The sequence below is a fragment of the Python bivittatus genome, unplaced genomic scaffold (assembly GCF_059951505.1).
Source record: "Python bivittatus isolate LINGU-HERP-01145 unplaced genomic scaffold, Pbiv_v1 ctg000190_np1212, whole genome shotgun sequence".
Classification (NCBI taxonomy): domain Eukaryota; kingdom Metazoa; phylum Chordata; class Lepidosauria; order Squamata; family Pythonidae; genus Python; species Python bivittatus.
This window is the reverse complement of record NW_028277042.1, coordinates 1235428-1261993: the sequence shown is the minus strand read 5'-3', so window position 1 is coordinate 1261993 and position 26566 is coordinate 1235428. Positions and strand designations below refer to the sequence as shown.

The 26566-nt window shown below is 43.0% G+C and overlaps 1 protein-coding gene across 2 annotated transcripts in view; it reads left to right on the top strand.

Annotated features, from left to right (window-relative positions):
* Positions 1-26566, top strand: part of GLG1 (golgi glycoprotein 1) — an 81262-nt gene that overhangs the window by 53412 nt on the left and 1284 nt on the right. The window contains exons 9-26 of one of the 2 annotated variants that reach the window (XM_088135853.1): positions 316-437; positions 1049-1150; positions 1290-1443; positions 2989-3126; positions 5953-6039; positions 9909-9971; positions 11897-12010; positions 13689-13777; positions 13861-13978; positions 14760-14852; positions 15750-15887; positions 17250-17373; positions 18644-18786; positions 20236-20337; positions 21907-22014; positions 22537-22657; positions 23090-23196; positions 23886-24049. In XM_088135853.1, the coding sequence (XP_087991979.1) occupies positions 316-437; positions 1049-1150; positions 1290-1443; positions 2989-3126; positions 5953-6039; positions 9909-9971; positions 11897-12010; positions 13689-13777; positions 13861-13978; positions 14760-14852; positions 15750-15887; positions 17250-17373; positions 18644-18786; positions 20236-20337; positions 21907-22014; positions 22537-22657; positions 23090-23196; positions 23886-24049 (2087 nt within the window). Of the gene's footprint in view, positions 1-315; positions 438-1048; positions 1151-1289; positions 1444-2988; positions 3127-5952; positions 6040-9908; positions 9972-11896; positions 12011-13688; positions 13778-13860; positions 13979-14759; positions 14853-15749; positions 15888-17249; positions 17374-18643; positions 18787-20235; positions 20338-21906; positions 22015-22536; positions 22658-23089; positions 23197-23885; positions 26265-26566 lie in introns of those variants that run through there. The other variant, XM_088135854.1, reaches the window with a different exon arrangement.

Sequence of the window (26566 nt, the reverse complement as noted above, 5' to 3'; positions counted from 1 at the left end):
TGACACTTTGTCTGTCTGACTCCAAGCTTGCAGTTGTTTGCTGCAAACGAAGGAGTGGTATGACAAAACGTTGGGATCTGACCTAGTTGAAGTTTAGCCATTTGCTTTTGATTGGGCTTGGGCTTGAAAAAATCCTTTGCTCAAAGCAGCTTCTGTTTGGTGGGTTGTTAGCTATTGTGTTTGATGCAAGGAATGGGTGACATCCATGCCTCAAAAACATTGTCGTCTTACAGAGTCAGTCCCTGAACTTAACAGTTGGAGAGACTGCTGTTCCAACAAGGACTTTGGGTATTAAGCTCTTTCTCCCTCTTTCAGCTTCAGACTCTGATCCAGGAGGTGGACCCTGTGGCTGATTATCGCATTGACCGAGCTTTGAATGAAGCCTGTGAGTCAGTGATACAAACAGCCTGCAAGCACATCCGTGCTGGAGACCCCATGTAGGTGACCAAGCCCTGTCTTCTTTGGCTACAATTGTTGCATGCTGCTTTGAGGTAGAAGAAACCTAACAGAGAAGAGGGATGGATTCAAGGTGTCTCATGTTGGAGGGAAGACTTGGACTAAGTAAGAGTACTTGTGCATCCCTTAGTTATCAGGGAAGTAAACAGTCTTCTACTGGTTCAGAGAGGCTATTGGTAAAAAAACTGAAAAAACTCTCTGCCTTAACAAGCTGAGGGGTAAATTGGGCTCCAAAGTTGCTGAGATTTTTATAATTTTATGCTGTTCCCTTTCAGTATATCTTGCTTAAAAGAAACTCTGGGAAATCCTAGCTTTTAGATGAAGTTGGTTGCCAAGAGCTAGATAGGTACAAGGATTCAGACTGACTTTTTAATGCCGCTACGAGTTAGTCTTACAAATGATATAGAGAAAGCATAGACCAGAGGTAGGCCTCTCTCTCCAGAGAAGACTGTGTGGTTGCATCAGGCAGCAGGTTTGTGGGTGTTGCAGTTCGGTTTGCCTGCCTGCCTGTGAGAGGCTGGTTGTTGTTGCACCTAATCTGACAGCTTCAGAGATGCTGAATTGCAGTCTAACTTTCCTCCTTCTCCCCTAGGATTCTTTCTTGCCTTATGGAGCACTTGTACACAGAGAAGATGGTGGAGGATTGTGAACACCGGCTCTTGGAGCTTCAATACTTTATTTCACGGGATTGGAAGTGAGTGCTGGACATCGGGTCTTTGAGAGGCCTTGCTTGTCATAATGGAACTTCCTACCATGTCCACTGCTGTGGTGGGGAGCAAGGTCATCCAAGAATCTCATGGTGATGCTAGTGATTTCTCCTTTTGCTCTCACAGGTTGGACTCTGTCCTCTACCGCAAGTGCCAAGGAGACGCATCTCGACTTTGTCACACACATGGCTGGAATGAAACAAGCGAGATTATTCCTCCTGGAGCAATCTTCTCTTGCCTATACAGACATGCTTATCGCACAGAAGAGCAGGGAAGAAGGGTGGGCATTATCTACTTAGCTCCTCAGCAGATCTTAGTGCTTCTCAGAGAATGAATATGATTTGGGAGCATATGGTGGGTTTGGTTCCTGAAGCAGTCTTTGAATATTCCTAAGGAAGCAGAGAAACTAAGCAAATGGCTCTGGGAGCATCTGGGAAGACAAAGCAGATGTGTTCTTCTGGACAAGTTTCTTGGACCTATTATGGTCCAACCAGCTTTGCTGTGAAGTTCCATGTGCATACAAGGGTGTTATGCATGGAGTCTCAGCTGAAACTCTGCCGAATGTTACTGTCCTTGCATCTGTAATGAGCCAAGGATGCACAAGGGGTCAAGAGCTCTTAGTCACTGTGGGTGAAGCTCCAAAATGCAATGGGCTTTGCATATGAAAAAGTTCCAGGTTTGATCTTGACATCTCTTGGGAAAAAGAATTAGGTAGCAGGTGAGGTGAAAGACTGCCTGACATCCCACAAAGGGATTGGATGTCCTCTGGATATTTTGGACTGTAGCTGTATGGTCTCTGGTCCAAGATTAATGAAATAGAGTCATCTGGACTTAATAAATGCAAACTTTTTGCAAATAGAGGTAGGATGTGGGGACAAAAAAGGAAGTGGGAAAACTGTATTTTTCACCCTCTACAGGAAGATCTCTTTCCCAGTGTTACAGACAAGTAACTGACATTGTGGGAAGAAGGTTTTGTATGCTGTTGCCCAGCTGTGGATGTGGGATTGATCAAATCCTTTCTGTGCAAATTACACCTTGGTTCATCATTTTCTTATAATATATTTGAGATCTGGGGAAATTGAACCACAACTGCTTCCTAGGAAGAATGGATTTTTGAAATGAGATTGTGGCACTTTATAGATTAAAAAAAAATCTATGAAGGCAAAGGTTTATATAGCCAACTTTATAGAAGAAACTTCCTGTAAAAAGACCAGAGGAGGAATGGGGCATCTCTTAGTTTCATTCCCTGCTTCTTTTCCAATGTATTTGGCTTTGCTTAACTTAGTTTTAACATTTTAAAACGTTAATTTTAATCTGATGTCTGCATTCCGCAATAGGCAGGTCTTCTGCTGGTATATGACTTTGTTTTCTGTAATTAGGCAACTTATCTAGCATTGTTATGTTTGTGAGGCTTCTGGTGTAAGCAACCTCCTAAATGTGGGGTAGAAAGTTTGGAGTTGTGAGCCCTTTGACACACGTACAAATTAGAGATTGGGTGTATTTTTAGTTGCCTACAACAAGAATTGTTGCTAGATCACTTGATCTAGCTGGTTCAGTTGCTGCCTTCTTGTGGCAATTTGTTTAAATACTTACTAATTAAATGATTTTTAGCTGGGAAATAATCCATTCAAATAGCAATGAAAGTAAGAATTTGAAGGGGACTGCAAAGAAAGTAAGAATTCAAAGGACACAGAGTCCTGGCCTGGCATTGGATTTGGTCAACAATGGCATAGAAAATTGGTGTCTACATCTTGAAGGCAAAACCACATTTTTGAGTGGTTGTGTTTGTTCATCTGGATCAAATTTCAATACTTGTCCTTGATAGTTATCCCGGGAATGCAGAGCGGAAGTACAAAGAATTCTGCATCAGCGTGCTTTGGATGTGAAACTAGATCCAGCTCTCCAAGACAAGTGCATGATAGATTTGGGGAAGTGGTGCAGTGAGAAAACAGAGACTGGACAGGTAACTATGGTATTCATTCTTTTCAAAATCATATTTTAGACTGGAATTGTTGTATTTGGGGGCTAAGCAGTGGTAATTACCTGAGAATATCTTTGCTTGACTGGGCATATTTTTATATAGTGCGTCGACATACTTTTCTTCAGGTTTAGAATATGAGCATATCTATGCCTATAGCTTACTGCAATTAATAGAAACTTGATTGCTTGTGGGGCCATGTGTATGTTCCTGCTGGGCATAATAAAATTGAAGAAAAATAGCATAGATAGCTAGAGAACTGACTCCAGTAACCATGACAGGGAGGTGATCATGCAAATATTCTTTTGAATATTGTGCTTGATGGTTTTCGGCAGTGGAATTAAGACTACAAGTAGTGCTTGGTTAATGACCACTCGTTCAGTTATTCAGTTATGGTTATTCAGAGTTACAAAGGTGCTGAACAAGTGGTGGTTACAACCGGTCTTTGAAGTTCCGGCTGTCCCAGCATCCCTGTGGTCACAGGATCGCAATCTGGGTGCTTGGCAACCAGCTCACACTTAACGACGGTTGCAGTGTCCTGCGGTCATGTGATTACATTTGTGACCTTCTCTGCTAGCTTCTCACAAGCAAAGTAAATAGGGAAGCCTGCAGGGAAGGTTGCAAGTTGCTTGGGTAAGTCTCGCATACCTGTGCACCCTCCTTCAGCCCCTCTGTGCTCACAGTGTTCCTCCCCCACCACTTGCCCACCCTTGTGAGCCCTCTCCCACCCAGTAGCAGCCATCCCAAGCCGTGCCACACTCATGATGTGACTCCGCCACCTGTGCACCCTTGCTAACCCTCCCTGAGCCTTGCTATGCTTGTGTCTCCCCTGCCACTTGCACTGTACCTCCCCCGCCACTCACGCACCTTCCCTGGCCACTCGTGCACCCTCACGCACCCTCTCCCACCTGGTACCAGCCACCCTAAGCCCTGCTGTGCTTGTGCCGTGCCTCCCCGGCCACCCACACACCTCCTCACTCCTTCTCCTTCTCCCACCAGCAGCAGCCACTTACCTGCCTGGCAGCCTAATTGCAAGCCACCTGGGACTTGCAAACTGCTGACTTGGTTGTTGGAAGCTTTCAGGAAATTGCAAGGAGATGCTCGCTTAATGACCCACAATCCTTGCTTAACAACGACAATGGGGACTGCAGGGATTGCTGTCACTAAGTGATACGGTCATGTGACGTAATGCTTTACAATCATACCGCTTGGTGATGGAAATTCCGGTCCCAGTTGCCGTTGTAACTTGAGGACTACTTGTAGGCAGTTGATCATAGAATGAAGCAGCTTGCCATCTTTGGTGATTGAAATGAAAGTTTCATATTTAGAGATAGCAAAGAACAGAAGAAAAGCTGCTTCATGAGAAATACTTATTTTTAACCTAATAGAGAAAAGGGAGTTGTGAGATGCTGGTCAAGAAACAGGATGGTTACATTATTAAAGTTTAATGGTGTTTGAAATATAGATGTTGAGGGAAAATGTGTAGTGAATAGTTTGGATAGAAGAAAGAGAACCCAAAGAAGTAACTTGGTGGCAAACCTGGAAAAGCTACTTCAGGCTGGTAGCTTTGTCTTTTGTCATCACTTCAGCATGTTAATGTAGAAATTCTAATGGAGCAAGAAGGGTCCCAAATCAGGGGATCCTTCTGGCTCCTTTTCATAGTAAGCTTCCCTAAACTGACTTAATTGTTCAGTACAGGTTATCCTCGATTTACGACCATTTGTTTAGCGACCATTCAAAGTTACAACAGCACTGAAAAAAGTGACTTACGACCGATCCTTGGAGTTATGACCATTACAATGTCTCTGTGGTCATGTGATTGTGATTCGGGCCCTTGGCAACTGTTGTGCATTTGTTGCAGCGTCCTGCAGTCACATGATCTCCATTCATGACCTGAGCTGGCTTCTGACAAGCAAAATCAATGGGGAAGTTGGCAGGGAAGGTTGCAAGTCATGGTCACATGATTTCTTGCTTAACGACCACAGTGATTTGTATAATGACTGTAGCAAAAAAGGTGGTAAAATCGGTTGCAGTCACATGATGCCTTACTTAATGACTGCACCCCTTAATGACAAATTTTCTGATCCCTGTTGTAAGTCAAGGACTACTGTATCTGTATAATTAACATGTGAACAAAGCTATGAATATTTTCTTCAGAAGCTTTTTCATGTGACTATATCTTGCCTTTCTTCCAAGGAGCTTGGAGTAGTTTGATTAAGGGAGATTGGTTTTGACACTTGCTCTTACAGGTAGACCGTTAAAAGGCATCTTGCATACTTGAGTGAAGATTGGCTGCCCAAAAGCTGTTTACTGTAGCAAGGAAAGTTGCTTATTCAGCAAGATGAATAGGAAGTAAAGGATTCAGAACCAAAAATACTGTAATCTAGTTGTGAAATATGTGTACATTAAAATTAAAAAGCCAAGCATGTTCCATATAAATTTACTAATATTATGCAAGAATGAGAAGTCATTTTGGTTCTAGCATTGTGTCTTAAGTCAAACATTTTTAGCTAAAAATCAGTTGAGAGATCAGTGGTATTTCAGAGGGGCGTGAACCTCGGCTTTTCCAAGGTTCTCTTACACTTCAACCAAACCTGGAGCAAGAATTGTGACTTACTGGGCCAGAATTTATGTTTGTTGGAAAAATGGTAAAACCCCCATTGTTAAAATCCATAGCAGAATCCTGGGGGACACTTTTGTGGAAAAGTAAGTAATCCAGAGCAATTTCATCATGCGTTTGGTGTGGATTCTCAAAGGAAAAATGAAATGGACCTGTTCATATTATGTGTTAATTATATTTGCCCTGTTCAGGAACTTGAATGTCTACAGGACCATCTGGATGACCTGGTAACTGATTGCAGAGACATTGTTGGAAACCTTACAGAGCTGGAATCTGAGGTAAGGTAGCTTTCTTCAAAAGAAGAAGCTCCACTATTTTGTTGCACTTTACACTGAGTCATTGTCAGTGGATTGCAAGCTACGCGTTATCTTCCAATGTCTTAGAATGGGCAGACATTGCAAAATAACCAAAGGCTGCTATCACTGGAAATCCTGGTAGTCAAGGAAACACACTTATTATCAAATAAGCCGTGTGTGTGTAGTCTGTGCCTTTGATTCTTTCTAATCCAAAATAAGAAATTATGTAAAGAGACTTGATCCAGGATCTGTGAGGGTTCTTTGTTTTCCAAGGACTGGACACACCACAGTGTAGCAAATCTGTACAAAACAGGCTATTGCTCTGGGTCAACTCCACCCATCTAGGACTTGCAAGTTGCTGTTGCCACTAAATATGTCTTTAATACTCAGTCCTTTATACTCAGTTCAAAGAAAAGTCTCAAGGTCTATAAAGTAGCACGCAACCTTTGCCTTTTCCCCAAAGTTCTTGCACAAATTGGGATGAGGTGCTGCCTTAGTGTGGTTGTTCCTTTTCTAGTTGCTGCCAAGCTCCAAGCTCTGCTCTTAAGTAGTGTTGCTTTTGAGCACTCCAGCTGAGCTCCGAAGCCACGCTCCAGGCAGGAATCCCACCAGGATATGCTGCTTACAGTAGCTTGTGGTCCTGGCAGTTGACTGATAGTCCTCTTGCCTGCCTGTAATAGCTGTCCATCTCCAGACCTCGCCTCCCGCTTCCTCGCCTGCTTGCCGGTTTCCTATCTCCTTTTCTCCTACACGCCCGTCCCCTCTGTCTTAGCATTTGCTTTTCTAAGCTCAGAGCCTGGGTGGGGGTGACATCTGCATGTCCTTGAAAATGCCAGGGTGTGGCTCAATTATCACAGGCAGCTGGAACACTGGCTTAGATGCTTGCAAGTAAAGTTTGAGTTAGGGAAATGGGGTGAGAAGTGTTTCTGCCTGGCTGCAGCTACTTTTCCCAAGCACAGACAGCAACCCCGACTTCATTCCCTCACACTGTCCATCTGTGGGGTACCTCTAAAAAAAACCCTGAAAGAGATGGGAACCAAACTTGATATGGTGGGGAAGTCAACAAAAGAAGATTTGAGTTCAAAAGTGGAATGAATCCGTTTTCAGACTGTTGAGAAAAAAGAAAGAATTACAGAAGTCACAGTCTGCATGTTTTCCCTACCTTGTTTATTATAGTCCGTCAGTCCTATCTATCTATCTATCTATCTATCTATCTATCTATCTATCTATCTATCTATCTATCTATCTATCTAAAAGTGATGTTTCTTGAGTGACTCCTTTTTGCTGAGAAAGCAGAAGCTGCTGCAGAAACTTAGGAAAAATATCAAGTAGCCATTTTCCAGGGAGTAAATTCGTCGATTGAATAAGCAGAGAGACCTAACAGGAGCTTGGCAGCAGAATTAAGTGGAGGAGTCTCCAATTTTTTTTTTCTTTAGCTTGACAGTATATACTCGGCTAATCTGAGTGCCTGAGAAGAAACAAGAAGAAATAAAAGCCTTTTTATTGGTGCTGCCTTAAATAACTTGTGAAAATGAACAGCCATGACTAGTTGTGATGTGCAATGCTTGTGATGTATATGTGCTGACCTGAAAAAAAGTTGCATTTATTTGCAAGTGGAAATGTAATATTTGCACATGCTGCAATGCTTGTTGAGATGCTTAAGGAAGAGTACTGGGATTGGCACAACAATGTCCAGATGTCCCCTCATAGGAGAGGACAAAGAACAAAGACTAAACAAAGGAGGTGCTATAAGAGGGCCTGATGGAGAAAGCAGTTTTCTATAAAAAGAGAATCAAAGAGTAAACCTAATGGATGAGTGTGATAACCCAAAATAAGAGAAGTAGAAGATACTCTACAATTTTGGAACTCAAAAACATCTTTGAAGTTTGTAGGGAAGGAAAAAAAAACCCCAGTGTTGAACAGAAGATATAAGAATGGATCTCTGAAGAAGAGAGAAAAAGAATAAATAATGTGGTAGCTGACAGTTCAGTACTGCAGGGAACAGAAACAAATGTGAGCCAGTTTGATCCATGACCTCATGAAGTGTGCTGTATGCTAGGAACACAGCTTAGATATAGGACAGAATCCCTTCCAAGACTTATCAACTCTACCGACAGTTATCACTTCTAGTAATTCATGTTGGGCAAATGATTTTGCCAAGGCCATCTACAATGTCCTCGCCATGGATTTTGAAGATTTAAGAAGAAAGCTTAAGATCTGGGGGTTCAGATGGTGTTCCTATCCCTCCTTAATCAATGGAAGAGGACTTGAAATATTGCAGATGATGAAAGTTAGGTTTCTGGGACCATGGACTAAGTTATTTCTATCATGGACTGCTGGCACAGATGAGCTGTACCTCACAAGGATAGGTTAAAATTTGCTTTGCTGAAGGATGGCATATTTGTTGTAAGGGATTTTAATATGCATCCTTGGGATTGCAGTTGAAAACCTGAGGTAAGGACCTCAGGTAAAGATTGTGCGCTCTAGAAAGAAGCAGGAGTATTGCTGTAATGAGGACCTGTTATATCAGTAAAGTACCAGGAAGAACATTGGCTTGTAAAATTCATGGCCTTTATTGTCTATACACTAATAGTCAGGGTATGGAAATAAATATTGATTGATTATGTGCCATGAAGTTGGTATCAACTTTAGCAACCACACAGTTTTTCTCCGTGACAATCCATCCCTCAGTCTGTCCCTAACCTAGTCCAATGGTGCATTCATCATCACTATAACTGAGTCTGTCCATCTTGCTGTTGGTTGTCCTCTTTCCTTCCACTTTTCCCAGCATCACAGCCTTTTACAGAGAGCTGCTAGATCTTTGTATAATGTGTCCAGAATATGATAATTTTAGCCTGGTCATTGGTGCCTCGAGGGAGACCTCTGGGTTGATTCGTTTGATTACCCATTTGTTTGTTTTCTTTTATTGTCCACGGTATTCTCAGGAGTGTTCTCCAACACCAAAATTCAAAAGCGTCAATACTCTTACCATCCTGCTTCTTCAGAGTCCAACTTTTGCTTCCATAGATTGTCACAGGGAATACCATTGTTTGCACAATTCTGACCTCTGTAGGTATGGACACATCAAAGCATCTGAGTATCTTTTCCAAGGCCTTCATCATTGCTGTACCAAGTACTAGTCTGTGGTGTATTTCTTGATTGCTTGTTCCTTTATGGTTGATGGTTGACCCTAAAAGGCAGAAGCTCTCTGCCAATTCAGTATCTTCATTGTCAGTTCTAAGGCTGGCTGTTCTGCCTGTTGTCATTAGTTTGGTCTTCTTTATATTTAATGTTAGTCCCATTTCTTCACAGTGCTCTTTGATTTTCATTACTAGAGCGCCTTTGGATTTTTGGCTATCAGAACAGTATCATCATCATAGTGCAGGTTATTGATGTTTCTTCTTTCAGTTTTAAAATCACACTTCTTCCAATCCAGCTTCCCTTAATATATATATATATAGCATACAGGTTGAATAAATAAGGGAAGAGTATGAAGCCTTGTCACACTCTTTTGCCAACCTGCAGCCAGCCTGTTTTGCTGTGTTCTCTCTCCATACTGTGGCCTCCTGACCTGTATACAGGTTTTGCATGAGGCCAAGGAGATGTTCTGGGAATGGGAAAGGAATAAAATGGTTTAAAATTTTTAGAATAGAAGGACGAATGAAGTATAGGATGGCACTATAATCATCTCTGACACCTCTTGCAGTATTTATGTGCTGGTAACTATTTAATTGTCACTTTAATTGCCAGTATTGGAACCAGAAGTATTAACAATCCAAGAGCATAGCTGTGTTAAAAAAAATTGGGTATGATCCAGAGTGAACTGACTGGTTTCTGGGTTCCTCTGACAGGATATCCAGATAGAAGCCTTGTTGATGCGAGCATGTGAGCCCATCATCCAGACCTTCTGCCACGTAAGTGATTCTTTTCTCTCATAATTCTGGCCAGGTTAACAATTGACATAAAGTTCTTTCCTATCAAGATATATAAAAACTTCTCACGATGCCCTTACTGTTAGGTGTTCCTTCTTGGAACCTCTGTGATTTGCAAATGTTCTGCTCACCCACCTCCTTTTTTCTGAATTTGGCTTCAGTTCTGGGTAGTGATGCTGATTGTCAGCAAGTTTGCACAGACTGATTGCCTCTAGTGTGCTGGAGATGGGGATTCTGGAAGTTGCAGTCACTTCCTATCTGCAGGGAGTCAGACTGGAGAAGTTGGGTCAAGATAGCTGCTTTTTTTCAGGTTCCTGAGCTTTGTTAGCTGCCTGGCTGTCTCCTGAAATAAGAATAGTGGAATTATTGCAAATAAATTGTTGATGGAAGAACTCTCCTATATTTATTGCAACACCTAGGGGAATAAGAGTTAGGAGCTGCAGTGTTGTAAAATTCAGTGTTCCTACTACCTACATGGCAGAGAAATAAGTAATTTGCAGTCTTGTATTATAATGATCATTTGGGCCAAAGAGATGTAGCTAGAAGAACAAGCAGTTGGTGGAGTGTCTGATGCATGGAACCTTCATTGTTAGATCAGTTTCCTTTCCACCTTCCTCTCTCCTTTCCCCCTTGAAAAAGGAGATCCTTGCTTTGAAAATGTGATTGAAACTGTTTGGTCAGCACTTGCTGAAATCTCTCAAGATTATCAGGAGCTGGAGAGAGTACACCTGCATAGCTGTTTACTACTATGTGTAATGGAGCAAAGTGAAATCAGTGATTTGGAATAAAATACGCCAGAAAGAGTTTCAGAATTTACCTTGCATAGAATTTTCGGCTCATGTAGGCACAGAATTTTGATTTTCATAGGATACCCCCATTCCTGTGGGGGTTAAAGATACTCGAATAGCATTTAATGAGCGAATTTGGTTTTGTGGGAATTTATAAAATTTAATCCTGCTTGGGCTACAGATTTCCCCAATTTGCCATCCTCAGGATGTGCACTGGACTGCAACTTTAAATTCCCTCGGCAGCAGGCTGTTGACAATGTCAAGCAGAAATGGAATGTTGCGGTCCATATGCAGGGAGTGTTGAGTGGAGGAAATATGTCTGAGGGCAACTGGATTGTTCTGGGGACAAGACTGGCCATTTCTCCATCACACTCTAAAGCAGTGTTTCTCAACCATGGCAACTTTATCTGTGGACTTCAATTTCCAGAATTCCCCCAGCCAGCATGCTGGCTGGGGAATTCTGGGAATTGAAGTCCACAGAACTTAAAGTTGCCAAGGTTGAGAAACACTGCTCTAAGGTGATAGTTTAGTTCAAGTAGAGCCTCATGGGGGGACGCGGTGGCACAGCGGCTTAATGACGCTGAAAGTTGCCGGCCAGAAATGGTCGACGCTTCAGCGGTTCGAGTCCAGCCTTCACGTTAACAGGGTGAGCTCCTGTTTCCTCCCCAGTTCCTGTCAACCCAACAGTTCGAAAACTCACGTGAGTAGATAAATGGGTACTCTCACTCCGGTGGGAGGAAAAATGCTGGCGGTGCCTTGCAAAAGGAGTCAGGAGCAGTTGCTGGTAAGCGCGAAACCGCGCTCGCCCGAAAAAGGCGCAAAGCAACAGAAACCCCGCCTCCTGCGCTCACCAGCTGGGCTCTGCTCTAGGAAGGAGGCTCTGGCAAACCACTTCCGAAACACCTTGCCTTGAAAACTGCAAGGACTCGTCCAAGCAGTCACTGCAGAGTCGGTAACGACTGAGTGCAGATAAAAAAACAAAAAAAAAAAGAGCCTCATGAGACTTTTCCAAACTATGATTTATGTCTCCATTAACTTGAGAGTGAAAGCTGCCAAGAAGAGGAAAGGTTTCTGCCAGGTAGTCAGTATATGTCTCTGATTGTTCCATCTCCCTTTCAGGAAATGGCAGACAACCAAATTGACTCAGGAGACCTCATGGATTGTCTCATTCAGAATAAGCATCAGAAGGAGATGAATGAAAAGTGTGCAATCGGAGTTACACACTTCCAGCTAGTGAGTATAGCCGTTTTAATTCATTTATTCCCATCCATCTGCATGCTGCCTATTATATCAGCTCTAGGTGTCTGATGATATATAAATCTAAAATCATCCGTAGAATACTAATAAAAACAATGCACAATTAAAAATATTAAATACTGTTAATAAAAACTGCTGTCATCACCTGAAAGACCTTCCTGCCCAAATGTTCTCCTAAAAGAGGTCAGTCTTCTCCATTTTTATAGAAGGTTAGGAGTATGGTGGACCAGAGAGAGGGAGTTGCCACTGTGAAGGTCATCCCTAGGTCCCAGATCCCCAGTCTCTTTCAGGGTAGGCACGTGGAGCATCCTGTCCCTGCTAGACTGTGTAGAACAGGCAGATGTTCCCTGAAGAAGATAGTCTAACAAGGTCTAAGCCAGAAACATTTAGAGCTTTGCCAGGGCTAGGAACCAGATAGCCCCGTTCTCCCCAATGGATAGGATCTCCCCAATTAATAGAACTTAGATTCTTTGTGGTCCCTTTCTTCAAGGCTTCTTGATTCCCTTGCTGCAAAAAGAGTTTCCTAACTCTGACTACTCTCTGTGTTCATACCGCTTTCCGCACCTCCTTCCATATTTCATACCATATTTCCATGGTTGTTAACTGGAGGTTGGCCAACTACATCACTTCTTATGGTCTGCATAGGAGCTGCAGTCCTACTTAGCTCCACCAGAACTTTGCTAGTCTGGAGTGATCAATCAATCAATCAACTTTATTGATTTCGTCTATTGACCATATCAAGTATAAAAGAAATAAAATAAAAAGCCATTGTAAACATACAGATAAGAATGAGTAAATATAAGTAAAATTATGATACAAGTTCATATCAAACCATCACCCCTACAGTCAACACCAATCTGGTCTAAATAATCTGTCCTCTTTGTAATTGCCTTTGATATGAAGAATGCAGTTTTACTAGTAATAAGCAGGTTCTTACCCTGTAAAAAAAGTAGAAACGTTTCTGCTGACTGCTCCAGTTTTTTTTATTTTTTAAATATAAATGGAAGTGGTCAGTCCTTTTTACTGAGTATAATTTACAATCAAGTAAGATGTGTGTGGTATCTTCAATAGCTGAGGTGCCACAAATACATAGCCTTTCTTCATATTGAACTCCTTGAAATCTCCCATAGCTTGCCATAGGGTCTAACTGATCGAAACAAGCTCTAGTAAAAGCTCTTCTAAGATCTTGGGGTAAGGGAGTTGTTAAGTACTTTTCTACTTGAAAGACTGATTTGTGTTGGGCCAGCCACTTCAAGGACTTGAGATGTTTAAGAAATGCTATATCCTCTTGGGCAGCCATGTCCAAAACCCTTTGTTTAAAGCTTTTTTTGGCCTTCGAGTCTGATTGAACTGGGAAGTGAATTGAAAATCCACATTGGGATCCACATAAGTCAGGACGCCCAAGCATGAGAAGGCTTGTTGTGCATCTGTTCTTCAAAACAAAGCTTAGGTAATCTTTCTGAGTCCATAGATAGGATCTTCAGCCAGTAATTAAATACTTTGTTATCAAGCAGCTTTGTATGGGGGGGTATACCTAACTCTGCTCTTACAGCTCGAGTTGGAGTTGACTTATCCTGGAATGAGCAAATAGTGGTGGAGGAGCCATTCAGGGGAGTTGAGGCCTTTGATACTCTGCTCGTTTTTCTTTCTTCAGATTCAAATGAAGGATTTCAGGTTCTCCTACAAATTTAAAATGGCCTGCAAGGAAGATGTGTTGAAGTTGTGTCCCAATATCAAGAAGAAGTACGTATATGGTTTTCCCCTGTAGCTTTGGGCAACCTGGATGGTCTTTCTGCAGGGAGACATAATGCTTCTTTCTTCTTCAGGGTGGATGTGGTGATCTGCCTGAGTACCACGGTGCGCAATGACACCCTGCAGGATGCCAAAGAGCACAGGGTCTCCGTGAAATGCCGCAAACAGCTACGTGTGGAGGAGTTGGAAATGGTAAAAGTGCCTGGCTGCTCTCTGTCTTGCACAGGTTTCTCAGGGGATCCAGTGGAACACCAGTTAAAAATATTGACTGCCACTCATTGTTAATGTGCTTTCCCCTAATTATTCTCTGCAATGGTTTACAGATAGTCCCCAGTTTAAGAACGAGTTTGTTCCCAAGGTCTGTCCTTAAGTCAAATTTGTCTATAAGCCAGAGCAGTATTATTGTATAATACTGTGTAAGTAATATTGTGTAATGAACTCGAACCATTTTATGTTTAACTGGAATTTTGCTACAATAGGCTCCGTTTTTAACTCTGGGTCGCCCTTAGCCAGGCGTTCTTAACCCACCTGGGACTGCCTGTATAGTCCAGTGCTGGCACCTTACCACAAGAAGGCAGTCTCTGTGAGTAAGGCTAGTGCCTAGGATACCACTGGTCTTGCTGATCCTGATCTCTGCAGTCATTAGAACCTCAAAACCTTTTCTTGCCAGGTTTTTGAGGCAAGGTTTGGGCCCAACCCAGACTGCTGCTAGAAGACAGCTGAAGAGAGCTTGATCCTAAAGGTTCCTTTTACACTGCGTCTTAAGACTGGGTCTGAGTACAAATGTTGTGCTTTCAATTCATGCCAACCCTCCTGCTTAACTTGGAATCAGTTAAAGAGTTTTGGAGAACCTTAAAGCTTGCAGAGTGTTTTATGACTTTTGTTTGGTCTTAATAAAAAAGCTGACACCTCGCTGGGTTTCACTTGCTGCTCCTATTTTAAAGTCCTCTTTGAATCTGAATTTGTCTTGCAGACTGAGGATATCCGTCTGGAACCAGATCTTCATGAAGCATGTAAACCTGACATCAAGAACTACTGCCAGAATGTTCCCTATGGCAATGCCCAGGTGATAGGCTTATATAGATTTATTCACATGCATTTCTGTACACATTCATAACATTTTCTCCAAGGTGGAATGTCTCTGGTCTCCACTCCTCATACATTTTGTAGCCACCCACCTAAGTAGTGGTGTCTGAGTGGGATTTGAGCCCTAGTGAGACAGGCTAATCTACTGTTAGGCTAATCCAGAGCCCCACATCTGCATGCCATCCTCATAAGTTTTGGGTGTGGTTCTCAAAGCCTCAGAAGATGCTATCAGATTGCAGCTTTTACAATCTGTGATAGGATAAAGTATTTTAAAAATGACTACAGTGCATTTATGGTAACTATATTTAATTTTAATTAACTTGAAATATAAACCAGACTTAGTTTTTGCCTTAGCCCTTTTTGTTACTTTCTGGAACGAAGCCAGAGCTGAAGATATGTTACCTTGCTTGTCTCTCTGGATGTTTCTGCTTGAGAAGAAGGGATGTGGTTCGAGCATACTTGGCCTCTCAGTTTTCTGCAGTATTCTGGAGCACTTTGTAATCAGTGCTTCTATGACAACCAGTTGTTGAAAACATTCATTTTTAAGTTACCATGTTTGTGGTAGAAATGGCTCCATTTCACATTCTTTCTTGCCTCTTAAATTACAGTTTTGCTTACCTTCAACCTAAACTTTTTGCCATTAAAACTCTAAGAATGCAATCTGTGAAACAGGTTCTTTTAGGTGGGGCCTTGCAAGGGCCACTCTTAGGTTGGTCTGTGATGAGATGCTGCTTAACATAATTGTCTTTCTTTTTATCCAAATGCATTTTGACTGAACAGTGTAGTCTTTCACAAAACTCCAGATCTGTTTCAGCAGTGCTGCCTTCTTATAGCCAGTGATTCTCAGGGTCTTCTCAGTCATGTCCTCTAACTGCAGATAATTGAGTGTTTGAAGGAAAACAAGAAGCAGCTAAGCAGCCGCTGCCATCAAAAAGTCTTCAAACTCCAAGAGACAGAGATGATGGACCCAGAACTGGATTATACCCTCATGCGAGTCTGCAAACAGATGATCAAGGTAAAGATGGCCAGTTCTTGCCACGGGCACATAGCTAAGTCTTGGACTACATTTGGAGAGAGAGGTAGAAAACTTGACATGTCACTAAGCTAAACAGTTGTTCTAACCTGATTTGATAGGGTTCGCAGAAAATGTTTTCTCCTCCCGATCAGAAATTGTCAAATGTGCTTTTCAGTCTTCTGTGCTACAACCCCGACATGAATTCTTGCCTTCCTTGATGAATAATACTGCTGAATGCAGCCAAAGGGCCAGAAAATGGGTGAGAAATCTGCAGTAGCCACATTGTTTTGTGTGTAATGCACAATAATTTATATAAAATCTTATTCAGGGCTGGCTGTCTAAGCTGCAGAGTGAAGAAGCCCCCTGAAGGGCCTACCAGGTGGGGTTATGGGATGGGAAGTGCAAGACTCAGAATGCTCTATACCCTCATCCATCCCTCCAGTGTACTGACTGCTGAGCTGTTGCAGTTTTGGTTTGTGAGAAAAAAGAATCCAGTGTCCCTAAGAAATCAAGCTTTCAAGTCCTCCAAAACGCCTCCTTAAGCAAGCTGCTACAGAATTCTTTGTCTTGGTACCAGTGGGCCTGATGAAGAGTTCTGAAGGACTGTAAAGATTGTGTGCTCTTTAATGCCATTGGGGTTGGGCCTTATAAAAGCCTTGCCCTCCAGGAACTTTGGAAAATGAATAAAGAATTGCACGCTGTATGAAATTAAGCTTTGCAGTACATCAGATTGTGCACCCAAATCTCTTTCGTATGTGGTGTCTGGGGCAGATTCTGGGGCACTATCAGATGTTTGGGCTATTCCTGCTGGATATATAAGGGGAAAAATGTATGAAAAAAAGAACAAAATAGCATAAGGCCAGGAGTCAACACTGACTCGAAGGCACCAAAAAAAAAAAAAAAGAGTGTGTGTGTGCGCGCGCTTCTGAAACACACTTCCAGAGCTCATGCCTGTATTTCTGGTCCCGTCAGAAATCTCAAAATAGAGTCCCCTGACACTCTGTGTGAGGTTTGCAGTGGTTGCATGTGGTAGGATCACTCAGGCAATGGAGTTTCTGTTTCTAAGAAGGTCATTCTCTCTAGGGAGCTTTCTCCAATAGAGATGGTTCTCAAACAGTGCACCATCTTGTCAGTGAGGACACACGTGGGGACAGACATTTCAGGAAGGTCCAGATTTTCCATGTGCTGCGGTCTGGGCCTTGGAGAAGAAGGATGGGACTTGTTGATGGTCCAAGCAAGTAGTTCTCCATCCTGCCTGGCTTTGCTTTTCCCCACTGCTTCTTACTCAGAATAGAAGACAAAGGATGGGAGAAGTTTCTGCATCCCCTTGCTGAGTTGTTGCTTCTCTGTCTCTTTTGGCAGAGGTTCTGCCCAGAAGCAGATGCGAAGAACATGCTGCAGTGTTTGAAACAGAACAAAAACAGCGAGGTGATGGATCCCAAATGCAAGCAAATGATCACAAAGCGCCAGATTACCCAGAACACAGGTAATGGTCTGTGGCTGCTTGGAACAAGGAGGCAGGAACAGAACGGCCTGTCCTCGAGGACTTGGATTTTATTAGCTAGGCAGGACAAGTTGTGTTTGGGGTTTTGAAGTGAAGCAAGGAGCTCACACTTTTCCTGGATCACCAATCACACACATTCCTCTGGTTTCTTGTACTGGAGGGTATTGATTTTGCTTGTTGTTTGCATCTACTGTGCAGTACTGAGTGCTCTGATTTCTAGCCACCTCTCTGCATTTGAAACTACTCCACCCACACAGCCTGTCTGGGCAGAAGGTCATGCTTGCTTTCCCTGTAGTGTATGCCTTTTATGTCCACTCAAATCTATAGTATGCCAGGTTCCTTCCAAGTGAAATTTTCCATAAGGTTCAGTAGCCTGCCATCTCCATATGGAGCATTTCAAAGTTAACTGAAATGTTACAATTGAATTTGCAGAAGGACTTGATTGCATGTTACTAAATATATTTGAACTGCAGAGGAAATTTTGTAGCTCAGCGAAGAATTTACCTGACTTACGGAAAGTCCCAAATTTGGACTTTGGCTGGTTGAAAGAATCTCATAGCTACCACGGCTGGGAGGGACGTTGGCATAGCCAAAGAGATTAATTCAATAAAAACTGAACATGCAACCCCAAAAGAAACACGAGAGAGAGATTGAGATTTGCGGAACTCTGCATTAGATAGCCAAAACAACTTTCTCCAGCAAGACATCTATTGGATTGCCCAATTGGGATGGCTGAAATTATGGGAACTGTTTGTTCTTTGTTAAAATAATGCTTTTTCTTTCATTTTTGTCCTGGATCATACTGAATGGGAAATAGCCACACCTTAAAAGACCCGCAGTGGAAAAAGCCATTGAATTATGTAATTTAAGTTGAAAAGATCTGGGGGGAGCATATAGAGTCATCTTGCTCAATATAGAATCATGGTACTTTTGAATTCTCATTTAACCAAAGAATACCTTATTCAACCATTACCTCTGGCTTTTGAGGTTTTAGCAAGCATTGTCTGCAGTGTTTGAAGCATTTTTTGGTGATCATAATCTCTAAATTTGCTGCTTAAGAATGAAGTTGCTAAGGGTCTAGGAATTGTATTCAGTTAACCCTTTCAGTTAACCCTTGTAATTTACTACATTAGAGAACATTCAGATGGAACTCCACTAGTAGGCTGCTTTGTAAACCCAACACAGATCTGCAGAGATGTCTCTTCCCTGTGGCTCTTAAAGCCTTAATTTAATTTCTTTTTCTGTCTGGTAGATTACCGTCTGAATCCAGTGCTCAGGAAGGCATGCAAAGCAGACATCCCCAAATTCTGCCAGAACATTCTGAGTAAAGCCAAGGACGACTCAGAGCTGGAAGGGCAGGTCATATCCTGCCTGAAACTGAAATATGCAGACCAGGTAATGATGGTTCACATGTATTGGCCAGAACAGAGGCAGGGAAGACTACAGAACACCTTGTCCACTTCTGTAGAGCAGCTGTAAGAGATTGTGCAGAGGTTGAGAAAGAAAGAGAAGTATCTCAACACAAAGTGGGAGGATCCCATTACAAGCTTATCAGATAAACAGACTCTTAGTCTGTCATACAAACCTGCCAGGAAAAGGAGATCAAGGAGGAGACCCTGCCTTAATAGGCTCACTAAGTTGGCGGGTTCTTATCTTTTAACTCCTGGTATGAAAACTCCTTAAAGAAAGTCTGTGTGAATCTTGCATCGTCCTTGATTGTGTGTCGCAGGTAAGGGGCTTGAGAACAGCCTTCTCCAATCTGAATGCCTTCCAGATGTGTGAGCTAACTTCTACAATTCCTTATCAGTTTGGCCATTGTTAAGAATTTGGAGAATGGAGATCCATTGAGCATGCAGAAAAGGAAAGGCTGATGTGGAATGTACTTTCACTGACTTGCTAGTTTGGCAACTGAGTTTGATCCAGAAACTTGATTTGAAAGCAGTTTGATCAACAATCTGGATAGAATCAGATCAGGGCTAATCTCATACTCACAAAGACATGTATTTAAAATTCAGGAAAGCAGAATTCTTTTTTTCCTATACTAGAAATTTAAAATTTGTGATGAGGTTTCTGGAAAATTCTCCAGTGCCCTAAATTGACTGAAATTTGATTTTGCATATTTGAATAAGTTAGCATGTATAATCTCAAAGTGCACCTTTGCAGTTATTTTGCTTCCTACATTTATATACCACTTTTCCTCCTGGAATGCAAAGCAGCATACATGCTTTTCTTCCCTATTTTTCTGTCACATGAATCCTAAATTGGTAGTGATTACTGGTCTGGGTCACCAAGCAGGCTTCAAAACTGCATGAACCTGTGCAGTCCAACTGCCTAGCCATGAAATTAACAATGCAATATGGTTGTGGGCTTGAAGGCTTTACCTGAGAAGTTAGCTGGATGAAGAGTCTGACCAGGTTCTCCGTAAGCCCAACAAAACCTGAGATTGATTATGCAAACTGCAAGAGTAGGAAGCCATTTGTTGGTTTGGAGACAGGGTTGGGTGTTCCTCCTCCTCCTCCTTCTCATGGTGCTGAAAAGGCAAAACGAAGCTGGAATTGTGGCTTTACAGAAACAGACAGACCAAAAAAGCAGAGGTGAGAAGGCAGGTCTAGCCATCCCACCAACCGCCCATGAAGATAGCTTGCTTTTGAACAATGTGTCTTGTTTTACAGCTGTTTAGATAGCTTGTAAACAGCTCTGAGAGGATTTTTATTTTGCAAGGCTGCATACCAGTGACTGCCCAACTGTTATCTTCGTTCAGCAGCATGGCGAGTCAGATTTTGAGAATGATGTCAGGCTTGGTTCCTCTCCTGCATGACAGTTATTGTCTTTGTTTCTGAACAGCGTCTTTCTTCAGACTGTGAAGATCAAATTCGAGTGATTATTGAGGAATCTGCTCTGGATTACCGGTTAGATCCTCAGTTGCAAATGCACTGCTCAGATGAGGTGGGAGCTTCCAGATTCTGTCCTACTTCCCCCAGAATATGCTGACAAGTTCTTATAACTCTTAACAATATAATTTAAATAATATGAGTCATGAACTGGTGGTGTAAATGTCTGAATCCCTTTACAGTACTTGCCATAATTTACAGGAAGTACGTTTGCGAGTGGAGCAAAACATTGTGGAAAACCCAGTTTAGTATCCTATACCAGAACTGTCCGTCCTCCTCTGGTATTAACTAAAATCCAGGTTGTTCATTAAGTTCCTTTCTTCTGGCAGCCTTTTTCTTGAAGTTAGTGGAGTCTGGTTCCCCATGTTGTCTTTCTGCAGTTTAAGATCTCTGAAAATAACTCTGCCTTATGCATTTTGGAAGAAACAGAAAACCTAAAAGCTGGAATTCCTGCTGTTTAATACCATTCTACTGCAGGGAAAATACAGTTGCCAGCCAGTGTATTTTGGGTGTTGTTGCTGTTGCTGTCTGCTCGTTTTATACTCTCTGCTTCTCTGTCTTCTGTCAAAAACAACCCCTTGAGCCCTTGGGGAGAATTCTGGAGCAACCCTCTCTGAAGTGTGGCTGTCTAGAGCTGCAGGAGGTCTCCCTACAAGAGCTCTCAGGGTCTTTCCATGGCACCTGTGAGAAAATCTGAACTTGCGAATACTTAGAGCCATAGAATTGGAAGAGGCCATTGCAACCATCAAGTCCCACCCCCTGCTCAGTGCAAGAATCCAAATCAAAGCATCCCATACAAACAGCTGTCTGGTCTCTGCCTAAACATGTACAGTGATGGGGAAACTATTAGGAAGAAGGAGTTACCGTAGGCCTCCCTTTCTGCGTCCCGTTTCCCCAGAACAACAAAGAATTTCTTTATGCCACATTTTCAAGTATTTGAAAAGGGCTGTCATTCCTCCTAGCCCCCCCCCCCCACCATCTTAAGTTTAACCAGACCCAGCTCCCTCAGTCTTTCTCCATAAGCTTTTCTCCCAGTCCCTGGCAGATCCATGTTCGTTCGTGAACCTGTTCCATTTTCTCTGAATCTTATTAAAAATGTGGCACCCAGAATTGGGCATCGTACTTGAGGACTGACTGATGCAGAATATATTGGAAATATTATTTCCCATATTTGGAAACTCTGCTTCTATTGATGTAATCTAAAATCACATTTGCCTTTCTAATAGCTATAGCACACTGCTGACTCCTTTTCAGTCACTGAGCAGCTCCCGTTCCATGAGGTTTGCAAACCTATTATTATCAAGGCAGGTATCATCTTAAATGACTGGTTTCTAAATTCAGTCTTAGGCAGCATTCCTCAGTTAAAGTTTCTGCCCTTAAATATAGTGGCACTTTATCCCTTGGCTCAGAAATATAAGGATAAACTATTTTGAGCAGAAATAGGGTATGTTGTCATCCACTTGTCATTAACAGTGGGATGACATTCGTTCCTCTTTGTTGGTTGCCACACTTGGAAATCTTATTTGCATGTTACATGCATCTGTTCTCCTTTATAAACATTTGAACTTTGCTAGGTTGTCCTGTAGTGTGGAGGCTACGTCCTAACATGCTTTATTCCTAACAGATTTTTAGCTTGTGTGCAGAAGAGGCTGCAGCCCAGGAGCAGACAGGGCAAGTGGAAGAGTGTCTGAAAGTGAATTTGCTCAAAATTAAAACAGAGATGTGCAAAAAGGTGAGTGGTCCTGGTGCAGTCTTAATGGACATGTAGTGGATTGGAGATAAAAGCATAGACCCATGTCTTCAAAGGGAATGGATGCATCTCAGAGTCTGTAGGCATTTGTCTGCCTTTAGGAAGCATCGAGAATCAGTATTGTAGTTTTAAATTGCATCTTTAGGGGTGCCAGGTAGTTATTTTATTTTGATTCAGGTCTCTCCCTGCCCTTCTTTTCACCTGGAATTGGCCCATTTACTCCCCTCTTCCCTTTTTAAGGCATTGTTGAGATGCAGCAACAGTTGTGCCACCCCAGTAGTAGCCTGAGAAGGGTTCCATTTCACATTAATTTTAACTACCAGCTGGTGCCACATCCAGAAGCCACCTTCCTGGATGAGCGCTGTTCATACTTCACCAGTGTCTGCACTTGGCCTTCCTATTCATGGTTAAACCCCAAATGCTTTGGTTTTCATTGGCTCGAGAACAACTTGGGTTTCTATTTTGATCATAATCCTAAGTGCTTTGTGATCCTCTGCTCTCCAGGAGGTGCTGAACATGCTGAAGGAAAGCAAGGCCGATATCTTTGTGGATCCTGTCCTTCACACAGCCTGTGCCCTTGACATCAAGCACCATTGTGCTGCCATTCCTCCAGGAAGAGGCCGGCGTAAGTCTTGCATTAACTGAGCCGTCTGGGGAGCACTGAGACTGCAAGGCTGTTCTGACCACAGAGTCAGTTCACCCCGGATTGTGGCTGCTTACAAACGTGGGTGCTTCGCACTATGAATACCATGCTATTGGTGGAGAGAGACTAGGGGAGAAAACAGGCTTACAAGGTGGACGTTTTTTTACCTCCTTCTCAGTGTTTTGGTGGGGGAAAAATTTCAAATTGCAGATATTATATTTTCAAATTATCTGCAAAATGTTTGGGGGGGGTTGGGGGGGAAACCAGTTGGCTGGGAAGATACCTGCATCGTGCACTAGGGGGAGCCTCCCTGCTGGTATTGTGTCATATTTGTGGTTTGCACATACGGCAGGTACTTCCCTGGCCCCTTCAAGGGAGCCTGTCTTTTATGATAGCGTTTCCTTCATTCTGCAGAGATGTCCTGCCTTATGGAGGCCCTGGAGGACAAGCGGGTACGGTTACAGCCAGAATGCAAAAAACGCCTTAATGACCGAATCGAAATGTGGAGCTTTGCTGCAAAGGTGAGTGGGGTGGCACTTACTTATTTCTTAAGTGTGAATAGAAGAGTCATTTGCATGCTTGGAGCTCATGACAAGGGAGGTGAGAGAGAGAGAGTTAGTTAGTTAGTTAGTTAGTTAGTTAGTTAGTTAGTTCCCGGTGCAGATTATTCACCAAAGATTGAAACAGGTGAAAGGTCTTGGGTGCATAAGTGCCAGATTCTGTGGGCAAACACTGGGTGTACATGCCTACCTGAATATTTGCTTCTCTGTGTGTGAATGTGTGTATGGGTGATGGTGTTGCCTTGTGCGGAGCTCTGGATGGCTAATCCGGAGTTTGAAATACCCCAAATATCCTTAAAATGTGGTTTCTTTCATAGACTTCTGGCCAGTCTTAAGAAGGGTGCAGTAAACATTTCCCAGAGAAAACTGGGTGTCTCCAAAATTTATTTGGGCATGTTCTAATTCTCTGGATGTGAGCTTCATGGTTGTTGAGAATTTGATTGCATTCTAGCTGGACTGATACGTGAGAGGAGATTGCTGCAGAATTTGCTCAGGTGGAATCAGCCCTTTATCGGCATGGTTTTATTAGAACAGCATATTGTCTGTCTCCTGCCTTGGCAACCAAAGTCCACCCGTCTGGTGAAACGTCTTGACTGGGGTGGTTTCTCTTTCCCTTGGTTTGGCAGCTGATCGATCCTTTTCCTCTCCAGGTTGCCCCCGCAGAAGGCTTTTCTGATCTTGCCATGCAAGTGGTGACATCTCCATCCAAGAACTACATCCTTTCGGTGATCAGTGCAGGCATCTGTGTCCTGTTCCTGATTGGTCTGATGTGTGGGCGTATCACTAAGCGAGTGACACGAGAACTGAAGGACAGGTAGAGACTACCTTGGTCATCGGAGGGAAGAAGGAAGGCCTGCGCCCGTTGCCCAGTTTGTACAGTCTTCTCTGTATAGTCTCCCTCCCCACCTCGCTCCTCTTCAGAGAGTACAAGCCAATTAGAACAGCAGCAGCAGCTCGTGTCAGCTGGGTTTCCCATCTTGTCCAGCAGCTTTGTTACCCCATCGTTAGCGACTGTTGTTTGCCTGCCTGTAGACAAAGCTCTTTCTTTTTCTTTTCCTTGTACTGTTGAACTACCTTCACACACTCCAAACCAGACTGACAGACTGCAGCCCAAGAGGTTTTTAAAGTAAACATTTTAAAGATCTGTTCCTGGCATAGTTTGGGCAGTGTGTCTTGGTGAGGAAATGTTTGTGCTCTGAGGCTAGGCAGGACTTGAAAGGATGGGACGTCACCCGCCGCTCACAACCGACCCTGGTTTGGACATCTAGTTTGCCAATGAACCAGCATCTTCAGCTCATAATCTGTCAGCAAAATGGTCTCCAGAGGTCATCATCTCTTCCAGTATCCTCCTTTTGTTACAAGATTCTGTTTGTGTGTGTTTTTTCTTTTTTCTTTTCTTTGCTTACTGGTTTGTTCCTCAGTTTCTGCCAAAAGGCAATGCCTTTCATTTTCTCCACTGTCTTTGGGATTAATAAAATATCGACCAGAAGAAACAAACTCCAGTGATTTTACAGGTTCCCCTTGCAAAGCTATAGCCTATCCCAGTGGAAGCCGTTAGATGAGGCAGGTGGAGGTGTGAAGTTGGGGAGCAAGTGGGTACCCCAGAAAGTTATCAGGAAGATTTTGGCACCTGAAAGAGGATGGGCATCGCTGGGGTGATTATTGGCAAGTGACCCTCTCCCTGATACGCAGGTCCAGCATTAATCACAGGGGTGAGGCCTTCCTACTCCCCAGGATCAAGTTGAAAAGATTGTCAGGCTTGAGAAGTGGGAAGGCAGCACCTCGTGGACTCTGTCCCTAAGCAAGAATGGGGAAGGGGGGGGGGGGCTGCGTTTTTCTGTTATTTGAAAGGAAGTGGTAACTTTCCTGAAGCAGCACTTCTAACAGCCCTTCTGGTCTGAACACGGATACTACCCTTGGCCTGATTGGGGAGCAGAAGAAACGGCACGTGCTCATTCGTTGGCACACTAGGCAGTCTTTTAACCTGTCAGCCATAGGTCTGCCTGCGTGTGCTGGGGCTGAATCATGCATTTGGGTGTTCTGGCCAGTGCAAAGCTTAATTGCACACCCCTCTCCATTTCCCTGGCATGCTCCAGCTTATACAGTAGTTGCACTTGCTAGGCAGATGCGACCTTTCTAGTTTTTCTGCATTAACTTCCCCAAAGTGGAGGGTCTTTCTGTAAAGGGACCAGGTGATCAGAGTGTTTGGGCAAGCTGTCATTTGTAACAGTACTGTGAATATTTTCTGCTGCTCTGATGTGTTGGTGAATGGTATTTTAAAAAATTAACTTTAGGAAACTTCATATTGAAAAGTAAGTGATGTGGTATCTAGTTTTGTTTCCCTAGAGACAGCAGTTTGGAAAAGCTTGTGCGTTTATTTTTTAAATGACTACTGATTCTGTCAGGCCTCAAGAGCTGCTCTTGATATCCTGAAGGGTTCCTTGGATGATGATTCTTTTTGAAAGGAAATGGGACAGGAATACAGTCCCTCTGCATCTCTTGGTGTTCCCTATGGATCTTCCAAAAGTGGGACCAGAAAAAAACACATGATATGAGAACCCAGTGAATGTTGCGGAGCGTAGTGTCTTTCTCCTCTGCAGGATCTAAAGGCAACTCCAGTATTTTGTCAGATGGTGATTTATCTGAAGCAGAAATCTTTCTCCTAAAGACACTAGCCATGACTTTGAGTTTGGTGATTCTGGCACATAATTGGATATGCAATAGTCCAGGATTGAGAACAGCAGTAGGGGAAAAGGCAGTGCAAATGATTGGGCCCAGAGGACTTTTAGCCCTGTGGAGAGTCTGGCTGTGGAATATGGACTACAGAGTGCTTAAAATGTTTAAACTGTTGATGGGAGTCAAGGAATAGTCCAGGCAGGTCTCATTCAGAATGTGCAGGATTCTGGCAAGAAACTTGGGTTTGTATTGGCTGTTGAACTTCACCAAGTGAAGTTCATCTTGCAGCAGTTGCTGATGAAGAGGAAAGTCCCTGGCCCCCCAGTCGTTTTGGCTACTGTGTCTTAGAAATACACACACACACACACACACACACACACACCTTTTCTGGCTCTCCTTTAGCTAGCTGTAGTTGCCTTTTCCTGCATTTCCCACTGTTTGGCTTATGTTGAGGATAGTGAATGATGCTTCTGCAGAGGAAGAAGACAGGACAGAACCCTGTATTGGCTGACTGGCTGTCTGAAAAGAGGGCTCATAAGCAGTTACACCAAGATAGTCCATCTAATCTGCCCCATGGTTTAAGAGGCCCACTGCTCTGAAGAGATGGAGGACAGCCTCCAACATTTAAGGGCTGCGGTTCCCATGCCCCCCATCC